Source organism: Euphorbia lathyris, chromosome 3 (assembly GCF_963576675.1).
Source record: "Euphorbia lathyris chromosome 3, ddEupLath1.1, whole genome shotgun sequence".
Taxonomy (NCBI): domain Eukaryota; kingdom Viridiplantae; phylum Streptophyta; class Magnoliopsida; order Malpighiales; family Euphorbiaceae; genus Euphorbia; species Euphorbia lathyris.
In genome coordinates, this window is record NC_088912.1 from 38,865,933 (window position 1) to 38,890,023 (window position 24,091).

The window sequence follows — 24,091 nt, forward strand, 5'->3', positions numbered from 1 at the left end:
AGTTATGGATAAATCTGCACTTTTCTAAATACGTTAGAAGTTCAATGTATAATAAATGTAGATATAGAAAATACTAAAAGAATATTTTTTTTTGGTAGAAACTAAAAGGATATATAATTGTATTAAATGAATTTTGATGTATTTAAAAATTCAATATATAATAAATATATATTGAAAATATAAAGGAATATTTCTTTGTATTTAATGCTTATGTACCGCCTAAGGGCTGTATATATCAAAACCAATTTTTTTTAATCGTTTGTGTTTTATGGGTGCTTAACCTTCTTTTTTGTAATAAAAATTGGACGGAGTAAATTATGAAAACCAAAAATTGTATGTAGACAATGAAAAGAAAACAATTCACATAAGAAAAGATAGTAAGGGCAAAATGGGGAACGCATGCGAAAATATTTTCATGGGGTAGGAATTTTCCAATTTCGACGGCCACTGGATAATTATTTATTAATCGGATTATACTACTAAATTAAAAGATGCTAATATAATGGTTTTGTCGTCTTCTTTCTTCCTCCTTTGTCTTCACTAATTCACTCTTCAAATACAAATTTTCTGCTGTTTTATTTTCCCTCAAATTCCTCATCAACACACGCCCTTCTCACCACCAGTTCCTCTTCAGATTCCTCGCTTCGCTATCAGCTTTCCCTGTCTTGCTCTCACCTTCATTTCTGTTTCTTTTCTGGTAACTTCTGCCTCCTCTGTTTCTTTTGTTTCTTTGCTTCTTTCTACCTTTTCGAATTCTGAAAACCTTTTTGATTCGGCAGTTATAGTAGTTAGTTGTGAAGCTAATCTTTGCCTGCTAAGGTCTAATTTTCAAATTGGTTTATGGATTTGTATATTTGATTGATCAATTGAATCTGGTGATCATTGTGTTTGTTCTAATTGGGAAGGTAGGTGCAGAGTGTTTTTTTGGTGAGGAATGGCGACTGGAGCTGTGCCGGCCTCTTTTACTGGTCTCAAGACCAGGGAATCCACCTTGGGATTTGGAAAGAGCTTGGATTTTGTTAGAGTTTGTGATTTGAAGAGGATCAAGTCTGGTAGGAAGAAGATTTCAATGATTCGTAACTCGAATCCTGGCCCTGAGATGATCGAACTTCAGCCTGCCTCAGAAGGAAGCCCTTTATTAGGTATTGTATTGGTGATATAATCTAGTTTCTTTTCTAATTGTGGAATTTAGGTGTCTTGACCGTTATATGTCCTGGCCGTTGGCGCTTTCTGTTTGCCCAGCGAGAAAATGAGAACTTTTTATGAAAAGAATACATATTGTTTTTGAGTTTGGTGGATCAGTTTGACTTTCCTTCTGGAAAATAGTATGGTTTCAGAGATGGATGGGCCATATATATTGTAAAAGCAAACAAAGATTCCTATACTTTTTTCCAAAATATTCAAAGGGCTTTTTAGCTTTATTATCAATCTTAGACATCCTAACTAAATGGGAATCCTGAATCTTTCTCCAGAATATATACCAGCTATATATGTATATATATGTGTCTGTAAATTCTATTAATTTTTTTTTTAACTTGGGAACTGAAGACTAAGTAAACATTAATGTATTTTATTCTTTCATTTTGTTTGCGATTGTTGATGCGTTATAGATGTAAACATTAACCACTACCAACTTTTTCATTAGCATTCCGTGAATTATTCATAAATATGCATACTTCTCCATCTTTTTCAACTCTGTTTTTGTCTGATCAATGTTAATTTTGAATGTAGTTCCTCGACAAAAATATTGTGAATCTATCCACAAGACTGTAAGGAGAAAAACACGAACTGTAATGGTGGGAAATGTACCTCTTGGTAGTGATCATCCTATCAGGGTCCAAACTATGACTACAAGTGATACTAAAGATGTTGCTGGAACAGTTGAAGAGGTTTTAAACTTTCTGTTTGTCTCTCTCTTCCTTTTATTTTATTTTTCCAATGAAAAATCTTGGTGCTCTGACACCCATCATTTCTCTGTTCTGTTTAGATAGTTTCATTTGATGCTAATTTCATGCACCAGCCGTCCAGGATGCAAATTGTCAAAATAATTGATGTTGGTCCGTTTTGTCGCTAAATGACTGTTATAATGAGAAAAAGAATTCTTGAGAAAAAGAATTCTTGGTGATTTTTCTGAGTCAGTAGCACTAGTAATACAAGGATTACCAGTTGAATCTTCTTATAGAAAAAGCTTGCTTGGCATATCTGTTTGAATTTGCTTGGCAGTTCCCTCAAACTAAGTTCTGCAATCTTTCAGGTAATGAGAATAGCAGATAAGGGGGCAGATTTAGTTCGGATAACAGTTCAAGGAAAGAGAGAAGCAGATGCTTGCTTTGAAATTAAAAATTCTCTTGTGCAGAAAAAGTGAGTCTGGTTCATTGTAAGCAATATTCTTTATCATCTAAATATGGATTAACTATTTCACTAACTTCCTATTTTTGCAGTTACAATATACCACTGGTTGCAGATATTCATTTTGCTCCACCTATTGCAATGCGAGTAGCAGAATGCTTTGACAAAATTCGCGTAAATCCAGGAAACTTTGGTATGACAATTGGCTTTTGGTTTATTTTGCTGTGAGATATAGAATGGAACTGCATTGTATCAACATGATGCTTTACTGCAGCTGATAGGCGAGCTCAGTTTGAGCAGCTGGAGTACACAGAAGAGGACTATCAGAAAGAACTTGAGCATATTGAACAGGTTAAATTACCTCTTTTTTGTTCAATAGTAATCTTTATAGATCTAGGTCTGACACCTTTTTCACTTAAGGCTGAACCTGATTATTTTTGCTCTTTGTAACACATTTTTCCAGGTTTTTACTCCATTGGTTGAGAAATGTAAAAAGTATGGAAGGGCAATCCGCATTGGGACAAACCATGGGAGTCTTTCAGATCGTATCATGAGCTATTATGGAGATTCTCCTAGGGGAATGGTGATTACTATTTCTCTCTCATGATGTGGAACAACTTACTATTTGTTCATTCCTTTGCTGTGTTTACTACCAAATTCAGTGGAATGTTATTGATTGGTTTCACTCCCAACAGGTTGAATCTGCATTTGAGTTTGCAAGGATATGCCGGAAATTGGATTTCCATAATTTTGTGTTTTCAATGAAAGCAAGCAACCCAGTCATCATGGTCCAGGCATACCGTCTCCTTGTTGCAGAAATGTATGTTCAGGGCTGGGATTATCCATTACACTTGGGTGTCACTGAAGCTGGAGAAGGTGAAGATGGGCGTATGAAATCTGCAATTGGCATTGGAACTTTACTTCAGGTAGCCTAAGTCACTAAAATTGCATATTTAATATTGTATGATGATAGAACCTTCATGCCATTGTTTCCACAGCTATCGTACTTGCGTGTTCATATTAAAATATGCATCAGGCAATGTCCTACTTGAAATGAAATGTAATGGACAGATATTGAACTAAATAACTGTAGCAAATAAGTTGCAAGAGTTTGTGTCTGTGTGATCTTGCATTGCTGTCCAAATAAAATCTCAGAATAAACTATATGTAGCCTGACCATTGTGAGAAAATGCAATTGAATTTTCAGGATGGTTTGGGTGATACAATCAGGGTGTCACTTACAGAAGCTCCAGAGAAGGAGATAGATCCTTGCAAGAGGCTGGCCAACCTTGGTATGAGAGCATCCGGTGTTCAACAAGGAGTGGTAGGGCTTTGCTATATCTTTTGAAGATAACATGCTTAACAAATTCTTCCATATAAGACTTACTGATTCTCATTGGAAATTTCCCCCATCAGGCACCCTTTGAAGAAAAGCACAGACACTATTTTGACTTCCAGCGGCGATCTGGTCAATTACCAGCTCAAAAGGAGGTAAGGCTTAAATTCTTAAGAGATGTAGCCATAGCTGTCTTATGTCCTATCAGGCTTTGCTTATAGATGGTTGATTCTCATTTAATTTCAGGGTGAAGAGGTGGATTATAGAGGTGCCCTGCACCGTGATGGCTCGGTTCTTATGTCAGTTTCCTTGGATCAATTAAAGGTAGGAGCAACCTTTTTCTTATACATTTGTTTTTTTTTTAAATAAAAAAAATTGGGGCTTGCACTATGAAGTTGGATTTAGCAATCTTTTCTCCTTTTTCAGGCACCCGAACTTCTATATAGGTCTCTTGCAGCGAAGCTTGTTGTTGGAATGCCTTTTAAGGTCTGCCTTTCATTTTATTAAAGGCAAAGTCAGGATTACATTGCAATTGATTCTTACTATCATGTTATTAACTCAAATATCTTTGTTAGGATCTGGCAACTGTTGACTCAATCTTATTGAGAGAGCTCCCACCAGTGGATGATGTTGATGCTGTAAGATAACCAACTTTTTGATTGATTTTCTTAGTGAAAGATTCTCTCTCTCTCTCTCTCTCTTATTTGGCTGTGCCTTATTTTTGTGATAAACAAAATTATATATTTATATTAACAAGTGCAATGACTTGTTGTTCTTTGTGTTGTGACCAGCGTCTAGCTCTTAAAAGGCTGATAGATATAAGTATGGGAATCATTGTCCCTCTGTCAGAGCAGCTAACAAAGCCATTACCCAATGCCATGGTTCTTGTAAATCTTAAAGAGTTGGCAAGTGGTGCTCACAAGCTTTTGCCAGAAGGTGCCACATTTTGACTTTGCTCACATTATGGCTTCTTGTTTAATGTTTCCTTTTATTGTTCCATTTAAGTAGACTATATTGATAGAACTTCATCTGAAATTACCTATTAGGTACACGCTTGGTTGTGTCTTTGCGTGGTGATGAGTCCTATGCAGAACTGGATATCCTCAAAGACATCGATGCTACAATGATTCTTCATAACCTACCATTTGCAGAAGATAAAATTGGTAGAGTGCATGCAGCAAGAAGGTAATTGGTGACTCTGGATTTTATTTATCTTTTATTAAGCGAATCTTGAAGCAAATATGAACCAACTAGTCCACATGTGGGCTCATTTTCCTGCTTTTATCTGGTGGAATATAAGAGGAAGGAGAAGCATGAAATATAAATTTTCTTTTTGTGAGAACTTTTTTAGGACAAAAAGCTTTTCTCAGTGAAACCCAGTTTATTACCAATTGTTTGAGCATGCACACCTTGCTAAGGATATCTTTTGAAAGTGTGCTAAGTGGACCACATATTTGGTTAACTACTGGTATATTTGATTGCAGCAGAAATTTGTCATTGTTGATATGCATTTGACTTCTGGTCTATGATAGTCATTTTCTATCTTATGCCATTCTAATATTCTATTTTGCAAATAGAAATAGGCAAATAGCTGTGGTAATTTCCGAAGCTTAATGTGCATCACTGACATTTTGAAATTTCTGTTAACTGCAGATTATTTGAGTTCCTAGCAGACAACTCTTTGAACTTCCCAGTAATTCACCATATTCATTTTCCAAATGCAATTCACAGGTGAAACACATCCAATCAATTATCAATTAAAATGCACGAGAAAAGAAGTTACAGCTTATCTGATATTTACTTTACTATTTGCAGGGATGACTTGGTCATTGGTGCTGGTACAAATGCAGGGGCCTTACTAGTAGATGGGCTTGGAGATGGTTTATTATTAGAAGCCCCAGACCAGGACTTTGATTTTCTGAGAAACACCTCTTTCAACCTATTACAAGGTTGCAGAATGAGAAATACAAAGACGGTACGAAGCGTATTTTCTGGAAGAAACATTATGTGAGAAATGATATAACAAATGATTGTGTTTACTCATTTCTTAATTAAGTTGCCAAAATCTAATTTCAGGAGTACGTCTCATGTCCATCTTGCGGTAGAACTTTATTTGACCTGCAAGAAATAAGTGCAGAAATTCGTGAAAAGACATCTCATTTGCCTGGTGTCTCGGTAGATATCTAATCCTTTTCTGCCTTGAGTGAATAAATTCACTATATTCTATTCTGAGACTCACATTGTTTTCTTTTGGCTTGTGAATGTTAGATTGCAATTATGGGTTGCATAGTAAATGGACCTGGTGAGATGGCTGATGCTGATTTTGGGTATGTTGGTGGTGCTCCTGGAAAGATTGACCTATATGTTGGAAAGGTATTACATTCTTTCCTCCTTTAAGGTTCAAGTACCAAGTCATGTTTTAGGGGTTTCAAAACAGGATCGCGGGTCATAAACAGGTCGTGTTGACACTGACACGGCCCATTAAGGGACAACCCTGACACGACCCATTTAACATGTTTAACCCGTTTAACCATTACTGAAATTGATGGAAAGTTGGGGATGTTTTTTTTCTTTCAGACTGTAGTAAAGCGAGGAATAGCAATGGTGGGAGCGACTGATGCGTTGATCCAGCTAATTAAAGACCACGGGCGCTGGGTAGACCCACCTGTAGAGGAGTAAGATGGAATATTCCTGAATCGGCTTATACAAAGAAAAAGAGGGTTTGAAAGGGAATTCAGAGTTGCAATCTTATCCATTGTAGAAATGTTTCCCTCTAACTTATCTACAGTCTTAATTTAGCATACAAGAAATAATAACAATGTAATTTCTCCAGAAATAAGAAGTCATTTGATGATTGTTCTAGTTGGCAAATCAAGCAATGTTTTTTTTTTTTTTTTTTTTTTTTGATATGTTTGTACAGTAGAGTCAATAAACTATTTATTTAGCTTCTCATTTGAGGTGATAATATTTTATGCTAAGAAATTGAGTCTCAGTGTTTTACATTTTGGTTGTGCAAGGCAGAGACATACAGGAATGAGTGTCTTGATAGTGGACAATAAAGTTTTATGAATATTCGTGGAGAAGTAAAAACTTGGAAATCAACCGTTTGTCTGCACATAATTGACAAATTAAAACTTGCAGATAAAAGTCTTAATTTCTGAAGATGAATACGAACAGGACTCAGGAAGCCTACTCCTAATTTCACATTACTTAACAAGACTAGTGTCTTCTTTCCTAATGATTGAGAGTGTTTCTTGTTTCTTGTATCTATTTCTGATCCTTTCCTGTTTCTATTTCTGATTCTTTCTTGTTTCTACTCGTGCTCCTACTCCTTCTCTACCTATTTTCGATTATGGAAGACAGCATGATCATTCTACAAATTAATGATGATTGAGTTTGAGAGTCTTGACCTCGGACTACCTCAATCTAATGATGATGTTGTTGTTGACAATGGCATGTGCCTTTGTAGGTCGCTTTGTTACTAACAAAGTGATGAATTTCCTTGCAATGAAGAATAAGATGAACAGTTTGTAGAGGGCGGAGCGTGGTATTGCAATCCAAGAAATTACGGCTAATAATTTCTCATTTGAGTTTCTTCACGAGGAGGATGTGTTATTGCATTGGCCCCTTGGTCCTTAGATAATTAACTCTTTATTATGGGTAAGTGAAGGCAAGGTACAATTTGAGAGAATGTGGAACTGGATTTTATGGAGATTTGGGTTTAGGTCTCTGACCTACATGTTAGTGTTATGTCAAAATATGTTGGGAAACAAATAACAAATTTGATTGGTGCTTTTATTCAGTATGATCAGAATAGCAATACTGGTTTATGAAGGGAGTGGCTTAAGGCTTCGGTAAGGAGATCGCAGTGATCACAACAATGCTAGGTGATTGAGGGAGGGAGGCGGTAGAGGTGGGGAAAGGTTTTCAGGAAACGAGATTCCTAATTGTGAAAATCCTAAAATCTTAGAATTTGGGGTATGCATGAGTTTGGTTTACACAGCGAACTCAACTGATTGAATTCAGTTTGCCCCGAACCATATCGAATTTGGGGGTATGCATCAGTTCGGTTTATAAGTTTTTTTTTTTTTTTTTGTAGTATTGTTGAGATAAACCCAATATAGATATGTTTTGAAAGTATTTCATTTTTTTTTGAGCTAAATTTTTTGAGGAAATACAATGATTTTATTTTTTATTTTTTAACTAAATTCGGATTGTTCATTTTAAATCCAAACCAAACCAAATTTTTCGGTTTGATTATATTTCAGTTTTATATATTATTTGATTCGATATTGGTATCTATTATTTTAGTAATTTCAGTATTCCGTTTTTTTTGTTCGGTACCCAACTTAGAATATTTATCCCAAGATACCGCACATGCCATTATTCAAGGAGGTAGGTCGTAACGTGAATGTCCAAATTGCAAGTTACTATAATCTGTGGAAGAAGGTATGTCCTAATGTGAATGCCCAAATTGCTTCCTGTCATTGGTACAAAATTAGTAAGGATGTACCTGGTGTCCACAGAGCATACACCATTAGGGATAGCCACCCGAACAGTCATGATGAAACACATGTAATTAGTAAGACAAATGATCTATTTACTCAGAGATACTAAAATTTTTACTTACGTTCACTGTTGGGAAATCCTCAAATGGCAACCTAAGTGGCATGAGTTTTCAGATAAAAACAAGGCACGAGGTTCTTCAAGAAAAACAAAAAATTCTGCTTCAGGTGCCTACACTTCTTTAGGCTCAGCTTTGGAGGCGACTGAAGATGGAACACAAGAAGCGGTCGAACAATGTCCAATGGGTCAGAAGGCGGCTAAAAAAGCTGCTAAAGCTAAAAACACTACCAATAAACCTGATGTTTTAGTGTGGGACCAGTTAAAAGTGGATAGAGAGAAACGACAATCATCTCTTAATATTATTGCTTGTTCAGTTCAGAAGCGGAAAAAAAGTCGTCTAGAGGGAATTCGTTTACAAGATTTTGCAATCTTCGGTAAAAATACATCGACTATGGATGAAGCCACTCTAGCTAATTACCATAAAATGTTCATATATATTAGGACTAAGTATGAATTTTAAAAATTTGTGCTATCTATTTAATTTGGAATTATTCTATGTATGTACTTAATTTTATGTATAATATGTATTTATTTTAATGTATTTTAGGTATGTTATGTTAATTATTTAATTTGAAATTATTCTATGTTAAGTATTTATTTTAAAATATGTTGTGTATTTATTTTATGAATTTTAATTTAATTTTTTTAAATAAATACATACTTCATTAAAAATATATTGAAAATACTGTGAAAATTACATTGAAACTATCAGCAGCTGATTCCCAATCCTTTCAATTGAGGGGCTCATGGTTTGGTGACAAATTCATATTTTTATAATCGATATTGTCGTCGTCATCTTCATAGTACTTCATGTTTTCTGAATAAGAATAAACTCCAGCAGACTCCTCTGCAAAATATATCTCTTTATATTCCTCAGTTGTTTCTGAATAATCGTTTGGGAGATTTCGCCATGGACCACCGTTCCAGTTTTAACCAATGAGGTAGTTGTTTTTCTGTGCACAAGCTTCTTCCAGTTGTTTCAATATGGGACGATGTTCATCCCATTTTCACAGAAAGAGAATGGAAAAGCTTCATAAACCTCGTGAAATGAATTAGATTTTGACAATTTTAAAAAGAAGATGACATAAATTTTCCTTTTAATCACACACAATGATATTACCTCATTTTCACACCTAACAAATTGGTGAACATATCTTTCCATGCATCAATAGGCATAAACCATTTTAGGAATGTCTTAACATTCATAGGAATATCACCCCCCCAGTGAAAGTCTTACACCATTCTAGCATGCAAAATTCAAACGGAATGTAATGCATATAACATAGAAACCATAACATGTGAAGGGATCATACTAGAAATTGGTCATCTAACGGAAGTTTAATATAAACATATATGGGAATAAAGGATGAAAAAGTCCTGGAGTAACGAAAGTATCTCTATGAAAACGAACAACATCATACTGATAAGATAACACATGTGTTTAGTGCAAGCTGGCTGGTTGATGGTTTCATCTGTATTTGCATTAGAGTGAGATGCAGCCATTGATACTAATGCGATTGAAATGATACAACTGTTGAAACACAATTTCCACATAGATTTTGATTATGACAAAAATATTAATTTAAATTTATATATCTATAATTAATAACACATTAAAAATAAAAAAATGATTTATTTATACTAATTTGTTTGTTGAAGTGTTTGATTAATATAAGCAATATTTCAAAGATATTAAATTGAGCCTTAAGGCTTAAATCCAAGCCCATTGTCAAAGAAGGCTTATGAATCAAAACATTAAGCCCAACTCATAGAAGGATCCAGATGTCTTCCAGCTATCTCAAAGATAAAGGCATTCCGGAAGACAAGAATCAAGCCACGTTGGACAAGATCATCAGACGTTGGATAGAGACAGAGTTGACCTGCACACGACTGACATTGCTCATACCAGATAAGGTAAGTTTCAGAACCACAGACGGATTCTCTCCCGGTCAACCTAAAACATTTGCCTGATTTGGTTAGACCAAGAAGACTGACTCCGACCAACTCTACACAATAGCGCACCAGAAAAACCAACAGACAAAAGATAGAAGATGATTGGCTGTTGGCACTGACCTCTGGAAAGTGAAAATGACAGCTGAACGTTTTCCCTCTCAACGGTTATTTCGAATTTCGAAATGATTCCTATCTCAAGTGTCAACTATAAAAGGCCTCTCATTTGCAACCTTGGAACATATCAGAAGAACCAGAGAAAATGATCTTCAACGCAAAAAGCTCTGAGTGATTATCTTTTGTTCCAAAGCAAAGCAAAAAGCAAGAATTGCTTTACACACACGTTCACATCTCTTGTGTAATCTTTTCTTTAGTCCATTCAAAGTGTTCTAAGTTTAGAACAAAAATTATCAATCTTATAGATTAATTTAGAATCTCTATTTGTTCGGTATTTAGCAAATAGAGTTATATAGTTGAGTGTAGGTTATAGAGGAAGGTACTCTATAAGATCTCAATATCTATTATAAGGGTTTGTGCTCTACCAGAAAGAGCTCAGTAGTGGATTAAAGCTCAGAAGATGAATTCTAGGGACTGGATGTAGGCAGGAGGTCGAACCAAGATAAATCTGTTGAGTATCATTTTCTAACTCTTACTCTGTATATTTGCTTGCTTATTATTTAAAACTGTTCAACGAACTAAAGTAATATATTAAACGTGCAAAGTTCGGAAGCCCTCTAAGTGTTGCCTTCCAAACCAAGGACAGAAGCAATCTTAGTTACTGATTAACTAAAGTTGCCTCTGAACCTCAATCCTTGCACTCTGAGTTGTGCTATGTAGTGTGAGAAACATTTTAAATGATAAAAAGTTTTAAATCCTTATTAGTTCCATTAACCCCCCTCTCTGGAACTAATTCTCATATACCCAAAGGACTAACAACAACAACTTTTGATAGTAGTGCAGAATTCGATAAAATGATACAAAGTGCGATTGAAATGATTCAAGAGGCTGATGAACTTGATCTTTATCTACTTCAACAAGTACAACAACAAGCCAACCAAAATTTTGAACCTCGACGGAGAAAATATGTAAGACGTGATCGTGAAGAGAGGGAATTTTCCCAATGAAAATATGTAAGACGTGATCGTGAAGAGAGGGAAAATTCGAAATAACCAAAATTTTGAACCTCGACGGTTTATTTAGATGAAGTTTTTCGGAGACGATTCCGGATGAGTCGAAATTTGTTCCAACATATTATAGAGGAGCTTGGAAATCACACATCATATTTCTAATAAAGGGTTGATGCGGAAAAAATAAGTAGTTCGTCTCCACTACAGAAATGTACAACAGCTACGCACATACTTATGTATGGATCTCTTGCTGATGCTTTTGATGAATACATATATACTAATGAGTGTATACCATTAGAATGTCTGGAAAATGTTTGTCGTGCTGTTATCTTAGTGTATGGGCCTGTGTATATGAGGAAGTCTAATTTTGCCGATGTACAACGTTTAATTCAAATGCACGAGGAACATCAAAGGCCCCCTGTGATGTTGGGCAGTCTTGATTGCATGCATTAGGCGTGGAAGAATTGTTCAGTTGCATGGAAGAATTGCTCAATGAGATTATAGATATCCAACAATCATGCTTGAAGCATTCGCTTCAGTAGATCTTTGGATTTGACACACATATTTCGGTGTTACTGGATCCAATAATGACCTTAATATTTTGAGCAGATCCAATTTGTTCCAAGACAATTTAAAGGGAACAGCACCGTCATTGCAATTTACTGTGAACAACAAGACATATAATATGGACTGTTAATGGGCTGCTTTTTTAAAAAGCTTTTCACATGCTAATGACCCTCAACGAATATGTTACAAACAAAGGAATGAGGGTGCACAGAAAGATGTTGAACAAGCGTTTGAGGTACTTCAAGCCCGCTTTGCAATAGTGCGTGGACCAACACGTACTTGGCATAAAGAAAAAAACTTCACAACTTAATGGATGCTTGTGTAATATTACATAACATGATTGTTGAAAATGAGAGACACACTTCCTCAAAGAAACTTTCCAACAAATGAATTTTCTCAACCCATAATTCCCAATGACATTCAACATAGACTTATTCCGGATTTTGCTGCTTATATCGCAAAGAAATTATAAATCCGTGATAGAAACATGCACATTCAACTAAAATTGGATCTAGTCACCTTTGGGAATGTTTCAGAATCATCGACCTTATTGATTAATCATCACCAAATTTTACTCTTTCAATCATGTTATCGTTTTAATTTAATGCATTTAGCTTGTTTTTTTTCAAATATATGTTTCTTTAATATATTTCTCGTTTTTAATAGTGTTATTAGGCTCAAACCGGACCAGTCGGTTCGAAAACCGGCTAGATAGCCGATCCGAACCTCTCTGATTTGTTGAATGCTCAACAAACCGAAGTGACTCGAGGTTGAACCGGAACCTGGCGGTTCAGTCGGGAACAGGTGTGACCCCAGGTCTCTAACATTTTTTTTTATTTTTCAAATTTTAAAAATGTGAATAAAAGGCGGGGAATCAATTTTTTTAAAAGGTAAAATAATACATATTATAACTTTTAAATAATAGCAAAAGTGGCCGGTTTAAAGGATCTTATCTCGGTGCAGCATTTAGGTCGCTCACGTCGTGCATGTGTGCCCCTAACCCGGTGGTTAAAGGCTTGTAAAGGCTATTAACTTACAAACTAGTTAAGATTCTCATTTCTTTCCTATGTGGGATGAGAATGCTTAATTTCTTTTTATTTTTTTCGAAACTATTTGAAGTGATTCATTTTGAGCATCAATTTCTTATTCATTACTTGTCCATTTTGAGTTTATAATATATCGTTAAAAAGATCTAATGACATAGAACACATTGACATATTTCAAGTTATTCTTATTGGGATAAGCATATATTCACAACATATATATTTATCCGAATAAGTAAACGGGTTTACGGGTTACCTCTTGTAGCGCAGATCCCGTTCTTGATTTGCAGCGGAAGGATTTCGGATCAATCACCCGATCTAGTATCACCGGTCAAGCCTTCAATCACGCCAATAGAATTGGGAGAGGAAGACAATTGGTTCACGAACTAAAGCGACAACGAATCCCAAAGAGAGAGGGGGGCGGCGGCCAAAAGGAGGAAGCAGTAGAGAAAAATTCTCTTTTCTGTGTTTTTGAGATACTATATCTCTAAAACCTTATTCCTTATTCTCTTCTAATTCTCTTAGAATTATGATAGATTATGGTTTCTATTTATACTGAATAAATAGATCAACTAACCCTAATTTTTATTGGGTTTGGGCCCGTTCCATTTCGGGCGGGCCTAATTGGATCCATATCCAATTAATTCCAACATCTCCCACTCGCACGCAATGGAACTTATTCCAAACGTTCTCAATCTTGGTCTCTATCATACTCTTGCAAATAGTTTGTGCGACCGGCATACTATCGAGAGCTGTAGTGCTATATACTCGTTAGAACATATAGCTGCTTGATTTTCATGTAACAAACTTGGAGCTATGTACTCGTTAGAGATATATAGATCTTAGATTTGAACACGGATCATCGGTGGTGTATGCTTTTATCCTAGACTCCATATCATATCCACTGTAGTCTTCGAATCTCTACAGTACATCTATTTTTCACAAATATGCACATATGCATAAGTGTCCGGACGGTGAAGAATAGAAACACTTAGATATGATTCGAATGGATGTCTTTCCCTCTTAACATTATTCTGTCCATTATAATTTGATTCGCTTATCCAGTCAGGGTCTCTTTGGTTGGTATTATCTCATCAACCTCGAGGTATCCCTTTCCAAGGTAGCTACATCAAACTAAACTTCTTAGAATAAGTCTAGGGTCTATAAGGATAAACAATAGTCAAGAAGCGCATCTTCATGACGTGAGTCTCACATTAGGAAAAGGCGAGATCAATCTACTTTTCCATCTCATGGTCGCTAAAGCACACATGGTATGGGTCATGTGTTATGGTGTTCAATTCTTTTCTGAAGAAGAGCATGTTATTAACACCATACAGAAGCATAGGTCTAGATGTGCCTGAACATCTAACTTTAGTTCATCACTTATGATGATCACTTCTGGATATGACAGAAGGCTATAAGTTATCGCAAACTTGCCCTTTTAGATTACTTGTTAATCTTTTTCATGTATTTGTAACACATGTTATCTTGCACCGTAATGGAAACACTTTTCCATGTCTATAGCAAGACGGCTTCTATCATTGAACAAGCTCTCGAAATTTCTCAAAGACAGCCTCATCCTTCATTTATCATCACATTGACGAAATGGGGGAAACTGCTCATGTGAGTGAGCTACATTTTGTCTAAACATGCATTTTGAGTTCATAACAGCAAATATTTACAATTAAATACTCGCACTTGTGTATTGATGAAAATTCATAAAACTTTTATTAATAATTCATGTGTTACAAATAAAACAATGAAGAATGAGAAGTATACTTAGATCCTAAACAATCCTTGGGATCTAACATGTTTAACATAAGCATCTCTCTTGACTGGTTTGGTGAGGGGATCTGCCACCATGTCATGAGTAGATATATACTTCACATTAACTTCTTTGCGTGCAATTAAGTCCCTGACAAAATGATACTTAATCTCTATGTGCTTTGATTTGCTGTGGAACCTCTGGTCCTTAGCGAAAGCTATAGCAGATTGACTGTCACTGTTAACTATGACTTGGGTTTGACAATTGGTTACATTCAAGTTGTTTAGGAACTGATTCGGCCAAACAGCCTCTTGAACTGCTGATGAATACGATACGTATTCAGCTTCCATGGTGGACAGGGCTACACAAGTTTGTTTCTTGCTACTCTAGGAAATCGTGCCATTTCCTAGGAAGAACACATAGCCTGACGTGGACTTTCTTTCGTCCAAGTCTCCTGCCCAATCAGCATCCGTGTATCCTCTCAGATTTAGGTCTTTACCTTGATAGCATAGAGAATAATCTGCCGTTCCTTTGAGGTACCTCAGTATCCTCTTCACAGTTGCCCAATGTGCTAGTCCTGGGTTGGACTGATATCTACTCACCATCCCAACGGCATGACAGATATCAGGTCTTGTACACAACATGGCATACATTAGACTACCTACGACACTTGCATATGGAACTTTTTCCATCCTTTTCTTTTCGTTTGGATTCTTTGGACACATTTTGGTACTTAGGGTGATGTCCTTAGTCATCGGGCTATCTACAGGCCTACTTCCACGCATACCGAAACGATCAATGACTTTGTTAACATAAGTCTCTTGAGACAGTGCTAATAGTTTCTTTGATCGATCCCTTGAAATCTTAACCCCAAGTATGTATGCGGCTTCGCCCATATCTTTCATTTCAAAACTTGAGTTTAGCCAAGCTTTGATTTGGTTTACAAATTCTATGTCATTTCCTGCTATCAGTATGTCATCTACATACAGAGATAAAATGACAAAATTTCTACCTGACCGTCTCGTGTAGACACAATGGTCCTCTTCAAGCATCTTGAAGCCATTCGAAATCATTTGATTGTGAAAACGAAGGTACCATTGCCTAGAGGACTGTTTAAGGCCATAAATTGACTTTTTCAATTTGCAGACCTTATGCTCGGAGCCTTTTACCACGAAGCCCTCTGGTTGTGACATATAGATCTCTTCGCTCAATTCTCCATTGAGAAAAGCAGTCTTAACATCCATCTGATTTAGCTCTAGGTCTAAACTTGCTACAATAGCTAAGATTAGTCTAATAGATGTAAACCTTACAACAGGTGAGAATGTCTCCTCGAAGTCTATTCCTTCCTATTATGTATAGCCTTTAGCGACAAGGCGAGCTTTGTACCTTTCGATACTATTATCAGCCCTTCGCTTCACTTTGAGAACCCATCTGCTCCCAACAGCTTTTCTACCCTTTGGCAGATCAACCAGTTCCCAAACATGGTTGGATCTCATAGAATCTAGTTCCTCTTGCATTGCTATAGTCCATTTGTCTTTTTCCGGAGAAGTGAAAGCTTCTTTAGCATTTCTAGGTTCCGCGTCATCATTTGGAGTTACTAAAAGAGCTGTTCCTTCGATACCAAATCGTCGACTATCAACTCTTTGCCTTTTAGTACAACGCGGTTCCGAGTTTTGATAAACTTCTCTCATGTATTCATCATAACCCGGAATCCTATCTCTTAGACTTTGTCCCAAATTCTCACAAGAATCAGGAATCAAACTCCCACTTAAATAAGGATCTGTGACATTCGAAACGTTTTGAGGTTCGGAACTTTGACATTGTTCTTGTTCCTGGTAGTGATCGGTATCATTACCTTGATCCTCAAAATTCCTCCCACTCGAATGGAGAGGTCCGTTTGAATCTATTTCCTTAAACAGAGTGAGATCAGTGTCAACTTCTCCTAGCTTAGGAAACTCATTCTCTAAGAAGACGACGTCTCGTGATTCAAATTCTATCACTCGGCCTTCACTATTTTCTCCCACTAGGACATATCCCTTTGATACGTCAGGGTATCTTATAAAGACACACTTTTTACCTCTTGGGCCTAATTTCCCAAATTTGCTAGAGGTATCATGGGCAAAAACAGTACAACCCCAAGGTCTGAGCATACTCAAATCGGGTTTTCTACCAGTCCACAGCTCATAAGGAGTGGAAGTGACAGTCTTGGAGGGCACTCGGTTTAGAACATATGTAGCTGTTAGCAAAGCATCTCCCCAATAAGTAATAGGCAAGTTTACTTCAGCCATCATAGATCGAACCATATCAAGGAGAGTTCTGTTTCTCCTCTCGGCAACACCATTTTGCTGCGGAGTGTATGGGATAGACAACTGATGCTCTATCCCTTTCTCATCATATAAAGCTTTGAATTCATCTGAAAGATATTCTCGATCTCGGTCAGTTCTCAAAACTTTGATCTTCTTATCTAGTTGGTTTTCAACAAGGTTCATAAACTTTCTGAAACAACTCAAAGCTTCAGACTTGTGAGACATCAAGTAGATGTGACCATACCTTGTATAGTCATCTATGAAGGTGATGAAGTAGTAGGCCCCATGCCTAGCCCTCACATTCATTGGACCACAGACATCAGAATGAATTAATTGCAGAGGAAATTCTACCCTAGTACCCTTCCCGAATGGTTTTCTATGCATTTTTTCTTTAAGACATGGTTCGCATGGAGGTAATTCAACTTTTCTTAAACTACCTAGTAAGCCCTCTTTGGCTAAACGATTCATGCGATCTTGGCCAATATGATTTAACCTAGCATGCCATAAACTAACATCTTTATCCACAAAAGAAGAAGTAGTAACAGAAAAATTATTGGAGTCATATAATTCAACATCCAAAATAGTCAAACCATTCAGTACATATCCTGAACCATAGAATTCATTATCCAAACTTAAATGCAAACTGTTATTAGCAAAAAGAAAGGCAAATCCAATTCTTAACAAAGAGTTCATAGAAATAAGGTTTCTCCGAATATTCGGAGCATAGAGAATATCTTGTAGGAGGAGAGTTTGACCGCCACGTAGACTCAATCTACATGTGCCAATCCCTTTGACTGCAACTCTCGAGTTGTCTCCCACATAGATCCATATTGAACCGACTGGAATTCGTCGGAACTCGACATAGGTCTCTCTTTCCTTCGTCACATGGTCCGTTGCACCTGAATCAACAACCCATAAAGGATCATGTTCAGCTATGAGAACAGTGCTAGATACATTTATTTCACTCACACGTGAGTTAGTGTAGTGTACCTTAGGAACTTTGTAATCATTTGCATAGTGTCCTTTTTCTTGGCAGTTGAAACATTTCACACGTGAAAGCTTCAGTTTCTTTCTGTTCTTTGTTCTCTTTCCCTTTCTATTTTCTGTATTCACAGGCTCTTTGGCTTGCTCTTTGCCCTGGCCATAGAAGCGCTTACGCTTTTGCCTTGGAGGATTGGAACGCCTCCCACTTGAGTGGGCTCCCACATAATGGGCTTCAGCATTGATCTTAATCGATGCCAGACGATCCTCCTCCAGCTCAAGGTGGCGACAAACAGCATCGAAGGTTTGAATTACTTCGGTGTGGGTTAGGTGCACCTTCATGTGCTCCCAACTGTTTGGCAAAGAGCGGATAACAGCTTGCACTTTCTGCTAATTGGTCAACTGATGACCTGCTTCATTCAGCTCACTGATCATGTTGGACATTTCTCTTAAATGCTTTTTCATTGTATGATCAGGCCTCTTCTTGTAAGTGTCAAACTTAATTGTCAATGAGCGGAGCCTAGTCAGAGACACACCTCCGAATTTCTCCTTCAAGGCATCCCATAGGCCCTTAGCTGACTCAATCTTACAGAATTGCCTAGTGAACTCATCATCCATGGCACTCAACATGATGATGCGGGCAGTGGAATCCTTTTTCTTCCATGCCGTATAATCTCGGCGAAGCTGAGCAGTTGCACCATCCTCAGGTTCGGCCATAACCGTATCCAAGTGAGCAAGCACATCTTGCTCTTCAAGCACATACTTTATTTTTATTGACCAAACCTCATAGTTATCCCCATTTAATTTCAGGTCTTTGTTGAGTTCAGCAACTATAGACTTTCTAGCTGCTGCCATTGACGACTGATCGACAATGGTATTGCACGACTTAGTAAGAAGTTATTAAAGGTTCAATACACGCATGAATTCTCTAGACAACTTATATCTAATCAATCAAATTTTTATTCTAAATTTCAATTCGAAAATGAGACCGAAGTGGCTCAAATCACCCTTTACACTTTAGTATTAGATCCAACTAATTAGATACATTAATGCTTAGAGAATTTTGTTACTCACAAATAACGATTTTGCAACTTATTACAAAAATATGGTTGTTGTAAGGAATTAAGATGACTTTTGATTTATTATTTCGATCTTAATGTTGACTAATCTTAATTACTAAGGTCGAAGATAATCATTAAATCAATAATAACTAATCACTGATTTAATAAATCGCAATTAAATGCTCACATAAAATTATTCAAGCTCATCAATTCCAATCCAACATACCAAAAATTATCCAATCAAAATCGAATAATAATTAAATTAGGATCCTAATGGTTATCCAAATATATTTGAATAATCACACCATAAATAAAAAATTATCCAAACATATTTGAAAATTTTTTTTTATTAAAAATCCATTAGAAAACAAAAATTCCAATAGAAATCCTAACAAAAATTATAACACTGGAATAATAAACCCCAAAGAAAAAATTTGTTCCAAAAATTAAATCCACAACCACACCAAAAACAAAAATGGTTCATTTAACCAACATAAAAAATCTTCCATCTCTTCCATGTAGGGAATTTCTCCTACACGGAACGGGCGAGGGAAGGAACGAATCACAGATCTCCTTAACATTTCAGGCATCTCCCCGAAAACCCTAATTAAAAGAGATTGTATAAATTGCTCATCCAAAAATTTTGAAAAAATACCCAAAAATTCAGAAACGCATTTCTGTAAAAAACGGAAAAAAAATTGGTCACGAGAAGAGGCCCCACGCGCCCACACGCGCCTGACGCGTGTGGAGGGTTCTTTGCCACGTGGCGCGCGCTGGTTGGTCCAGCTAGCGCCAGCGCGGCACCGGTTGGCCAACCAGCGCCTGCCGCGTGGCGGGCTGGGGGGAGACACGCATTTTCTCCCCCCTAGGTTGGCCAACCACGCGCCGCCTTCCCGGCCGATTTCGGCGACGAAAAATATATGGAACCTAGGGTTTTTGGGGTCTCTAGACTCGATGGTGTGGTCGGTTTTTCGATTTGACGAGCGGAACGAAAAATCAGAAGGTAACAGAAACCTAAACGGGTTTAATTGAGTAAAAAACGTTTAAATCGAACCCTAATTCAATTTAATCACGCAATCAATCAATTCCAGTGTATAATCATAAAAAAAATAATAACAATGAATTATTTTTAATCTTTCAAAAAAGATTCAAATGCAAACGGATTCGCGGTAAAGACGGAATACTAGATCCAATGGCTCTGATACCAATGTTGGGATAAACATATATTCACAACATATATATTTATCCGAATAAGTAAACGGGTTTACGGGTTACCTCTTGTAGCGCAGATCCCATTCTTGATTTGCACCGGAAGGATTTCGGATCAATCACCCGATCTAGTATCACCGGTCAAGCCTTCAACCACGCCAATAGAATTGGGAGAGGGAGACAATTGGTTCACGAACTAAAGCGACGACGAATCCCAAAGAGAGAGAGGGGGCGGCGGCCAAAAGGAGGAAGCAGGAGAGAAAAATTCTTTTTTTTTTGTGTTTTTGAGATACTGTATCTCTAAAACCTAATTCTTTATTCTCTTCTAATTCTCTTAGAATTATGATAGATTAAGGTTTCTATTTATACTGAATAAATAGATCACCTAACCCTAATTCTTATTGGGTTTGGGCCCGTTCCATTTCGGGCGGGCCTAATTGGATCCATATCCAATTAATTCCAACAATTCTAAACTTCATTTATCCTTTATATATTTAAGCCTCGGGTTGACAAAAAATAACAAATCAAAAGTTATTTATAATTTGTTTTGGATATATATAATTTATAAAAATAATTTTAAATTAAATATATATATATATATTAAATATATATAAGTACTATTTATTTATTACGTCATTCGGTTCGACCAATCTGAACCATCCGGTCTGATTAAGTAACACATGACCCAGCTATCAATCTGGTTTGATGTCCGATCCGGTTCTGATAACACTGACTTTTAATATATTTCGCACTTTCATTAATTACTAATATCGATTAAAATTGAAAGAAAAAATTATATTACGTATTAATTTTTTAATCTAATTAAATAAATTATTCAAGTCATAAATATTAATAGATCTTTTTATTCTATTAATATTAATTTATTATTATTAAAAATAGTTTAATTAATTAAAAGTAAATGAAATAAAATATTATATGACATATGAGACTTATTGAATAGTGCGATTATTACTAACCACTAAATAGAATTATTGGTAAAACTTGTTTTGAGAAGATAATTGTTTGAAATTGATGAGGTAGAATGGTTAGAGGGTGTGCAACCAACCAATATATTTTCTAAGAGATTGTTTGGATAATGGTATTCGAAAGTAAGTGATGGTAAATGTAATTAGATAATCTTGTTTGTTTTGAGGTGTAATCGAAGACCATAGCAATGATGGTAAATGATAGTGAATTTGGTGTAATTTTCCTTACACCTCAAATTGGAGGAGAACCATGATACATATATTTTTCTTCCAAAATTACTATTTGTTTTTTATTTTATTAATATAAATGAAAGGATATTGAAGTAATTTTATATATAATTATATTATTCCATCACTTACGTTACATTCCATCTAAATTGTTATTTCATACCCCATTTACTTTACCATACATTTCCTTACTTTAAAATACATTTCCTTACTTTACTTTAAAATACATTTCCTTACTTTAAAATACATTTCCTTACTTTACTTTAAAATACATTTCCTTACTTTAATTAAAAGATGGAGAGAGGTTGAGATTTGAAGTAAAAACTATCTAATGTTAGAATATGGAGAAGTATTTTTTTTTTTTGAACCAAGAATATGGAGAAGTATTAATTGAAGTATACCCAAATTGTTTTAAGTAGTTAAATATATATTATAAAATGTTTTAAATAGTCACTTCACTTTTAGTGAATGCATGATTCGTACATAGTAAGTTCTTAAGCTTACATTATTTCTTCGATAAATTCATTCATATTTATAACTTTATTATTTTTTACATTAGGAAAAAATTTAATAGCTGGTCATTTCCATTTTTATTTATTAAACTTTTGATTTTTTTTTTTTAATTTAATACATTAATTAATTGTAATTCCATTTATTAAACTCCTAGAGATAACAAAGACAATTAGCTATATAAGCACAGTAATTTTAATTAAAAAGTGCATAACTCATTTCATTTTAATGTTTAACAATTCGAATTTTTTTTATTTATGTGATGGACTGTCACCGTTAACACCCCTATTCTACCAAGATTTGGGGGCAGGATTTGCAATATCTTACTATATTATGTAACAACCAACTAAAATTATTGACTGGTCATCTTTTTATTCAAAGTTTAAATCTCTCATAATCATTAACTCTGAAATTCTCTGAGTTTCCATGGATTTACAGCATGCTTCAATAATTAACAATAATTGTTAACAAATAGCAATTCGTTTTCAAATTGTATTGAATCGGAATCAATATGTCTGTTTGGTTAACTAGAAAATACTGCGATCAACAAAAGAAAGTGAAACACTCATTAAATCATCAACTACAATATATTCATTATTGACTACAATAATAATTAGCTATCACATAATTCAAATCAACTATAGAAAACAATGAATGAAAGAAACCACTAGTCCTCTCAACTCAATCTAATAATTTTAAGAACAAATGAATCTAAACAAAGATCTAACCATGTTTATAATAATAGTTTTCAAGTTTTAAGTTCACAACCTCTTTCCTGATCTCTTCACAGCAATTCTCTCCTAGCCGCGTAACCGTATTGAGATCTTCTGATATTATCTTGTCTCTTCTTATAAACTAATGCTCCAACTCCTACAACAACCGCCGCCGAAATCACTCCAACCGCAACTCCCGCCTTCTTTCCGCCGTTCATTCCGGAAGATCCATTCTCCTCTTCCACATCGCCTGCTTCTACATTGTTACTGTGATTAATATCACTCATCAATTCAGATGGAGACGGCGATGGCGATGGAACTTCAGAGTTGTCAGGAGAGGGAGAGGAAGGCGGCGTAGAGTCCAGATCTGATGGAGGAGGCGCTGGAGGCGATGAGATTGGTGAATCAGACGGCGGCAACGAAGGAGATGCAATTGCAGGTGAAGGAGATGTAGGTGCAGATGCAGGTGAAGGAGATGAAGCAGGAGAAGGTAGTGAATCAGCGGGTAAATCAGGGGAGGGGCTCGGAGAGGGTTCAGGCGGAGTTGAGGAAATAGCAAGTGGTATAATGAAAAAAGCAAAAAGAAGGAAGGGAAGAAATCTAGTCGCCATGGAAGAGAATGGCGTCAAAAAAGAAAAGACTGTTTGGCGGTTGCAGATCTGAGGGGAAGGAAAATACGGTTTTTGAAAAGCTGGAGACCGAAAAAGAGAGAAAGAGGAGGAGAAGAACAGAGGTAGGATATGAACTTCTCTATTTTGAATCTTATGATTTCTCGATATGTTTCTTTTTCATTTATATATATAAATATTCTAGGTTAAAAAAAGAAAAAGAACTAGAAATGTAAAAAGAAATATGAAATAAGAAAATAAAAGAATGTTGAAATATTTTATACATGTTATTTAGATTTTTATTATTTATTTCCTAAATTTTTATTATTATTATTTTTGAATTAAAGAGATAAAGATGTTATTAATGATCCGATCCCATCAAACCGAATTTATAATGAAGTTATTCAATCAAATGACTTGAATTGCTTGGACGGAATAACGTAATAAAAAAATAAATAGTATTTAGCCTAGTGGTTTAGAGTATACCTATGACTAAGGAGGTTATGGGTTCGAATTACATCCGGGTTGGGTGGAAATTTTTCTTTCTTCTTTAATGTAAGCGCATTATTTGCTATTATCTGTCACCACCTTTGGAAGTGGAGAAACGAGGAGATCTTTGGTGAGAAGACTGTTTTTATTCAGAACTTACCCGAGTTCTTCTCTAAAAAGCTCCTTACCATTACGGGGAGCTTCAAAGGGGACCCCCTTGCCAATTCTACCCAGAAT

General features: G+C 35.9%; 2 protein-coding genes across 4 annotated transcripts; one reads left to right on the forward strand and one right to left on the reverse strand.

Moving 5' to 3' along the window:
- Positions 1-497: 497 nt before the first annotated feature.
- LOC136222116 (4-hydroxy-3-methylbut-2-en-1-yl diphosphate synthase (ferredoxin), chloroplastic) lies at positions 498-6,547 on the forward strand. 3 transcript variants are annotated; one of them, XM_066009604.1, is made up of 20 exons: positions 498-697; positions 906-1,142; positions 1,732-1,889; positions 2,255-2,361; positions 2,442-2,542; positions 2,624-2,700; positions 2,813-2,932; positions 3,045-3,275; positions 3,557-3,673; positions 3,766-3,840; positions 3,932-4,009; positions 4,112-4,171; positions 4,261-4,323; positions 4,477-4,621; positions 4,732-4,870; positions 5,339-5,416; positions 5,501-5,660; positions 5,762-5,860; positions 5,954-6,058; positions 6,263-6,547. In XM_066009604.1, the coding sequence occupies exons 2-20, from the start codon at positions 935-937 to the stop codon at positions 6,362-6,364; spliced, it is 2,223 nt and encodes a 740-aa protein (XP_065865676.1). In that variant the 5' UTR covers positions 498-697; positions 906-934; the 3' UTR covers positions 6,365-6,547. The 3 variants fall into 3 exon arrangements, with proteins under 3 accessions (XP_065865676.1, XP_065865677.1, XP_065865678.1); XM_066009605.1 differs by having other exon boundaries at positions 910-1,142; XM_066009606.1 differs by having other exon boundaries at positions 916-1,142.
- Positions 6,548-22,589: 16,042 nt separating this feature from the next.
- Positions 22,590-23,535, reverse strand: LOC136221612 (vegetative cell wall protein gp1-like). The gene has a single exon (XM_066008998.1). The coding sequence runs from the start codon at positions 23,366-23,368 to the stop codon at positions 22,829-22,831; it is 540 nt and encodes a 179-aa protein (XP_065865070.1). The 5' UTR covers positions 23,369-23,535; the 3' UTR covers positions 22,590-22,828.
- Between the last annotated feature and the right edge of the window lie 556 nt (positions 23,536-24,091).

Coding starts and splice junctions, on each gene's coding strand:
- LOC136221612 (XM_066008998.1), bottom strand. CDS start 23,368: ATGGCGACTAGATTTCTTCCCTTCCTTCTTTTTGCTTTTTTCATTATA.
- LOC136222116 (XM_066009604.1), top strand. CDS start 935: ATGGCGACTGGAGCTGTGCCGGCCTCTTTTACTGGTCTCAAGACCAGG. Junction 2,701..2,812: donor AACTTGAGCATATTGAACAG/GTTAAATTACCT, acceptor ACATTTTTCCAG/GTTTTTACTCCATTGGTTGA. Junction 2,933..3,044: donor GAGATTCTCCTAGGGGAATG/GTGATTACTATT, acceptor CACTCCCAACAG/GTTGAATCTGCATTTGAGTT.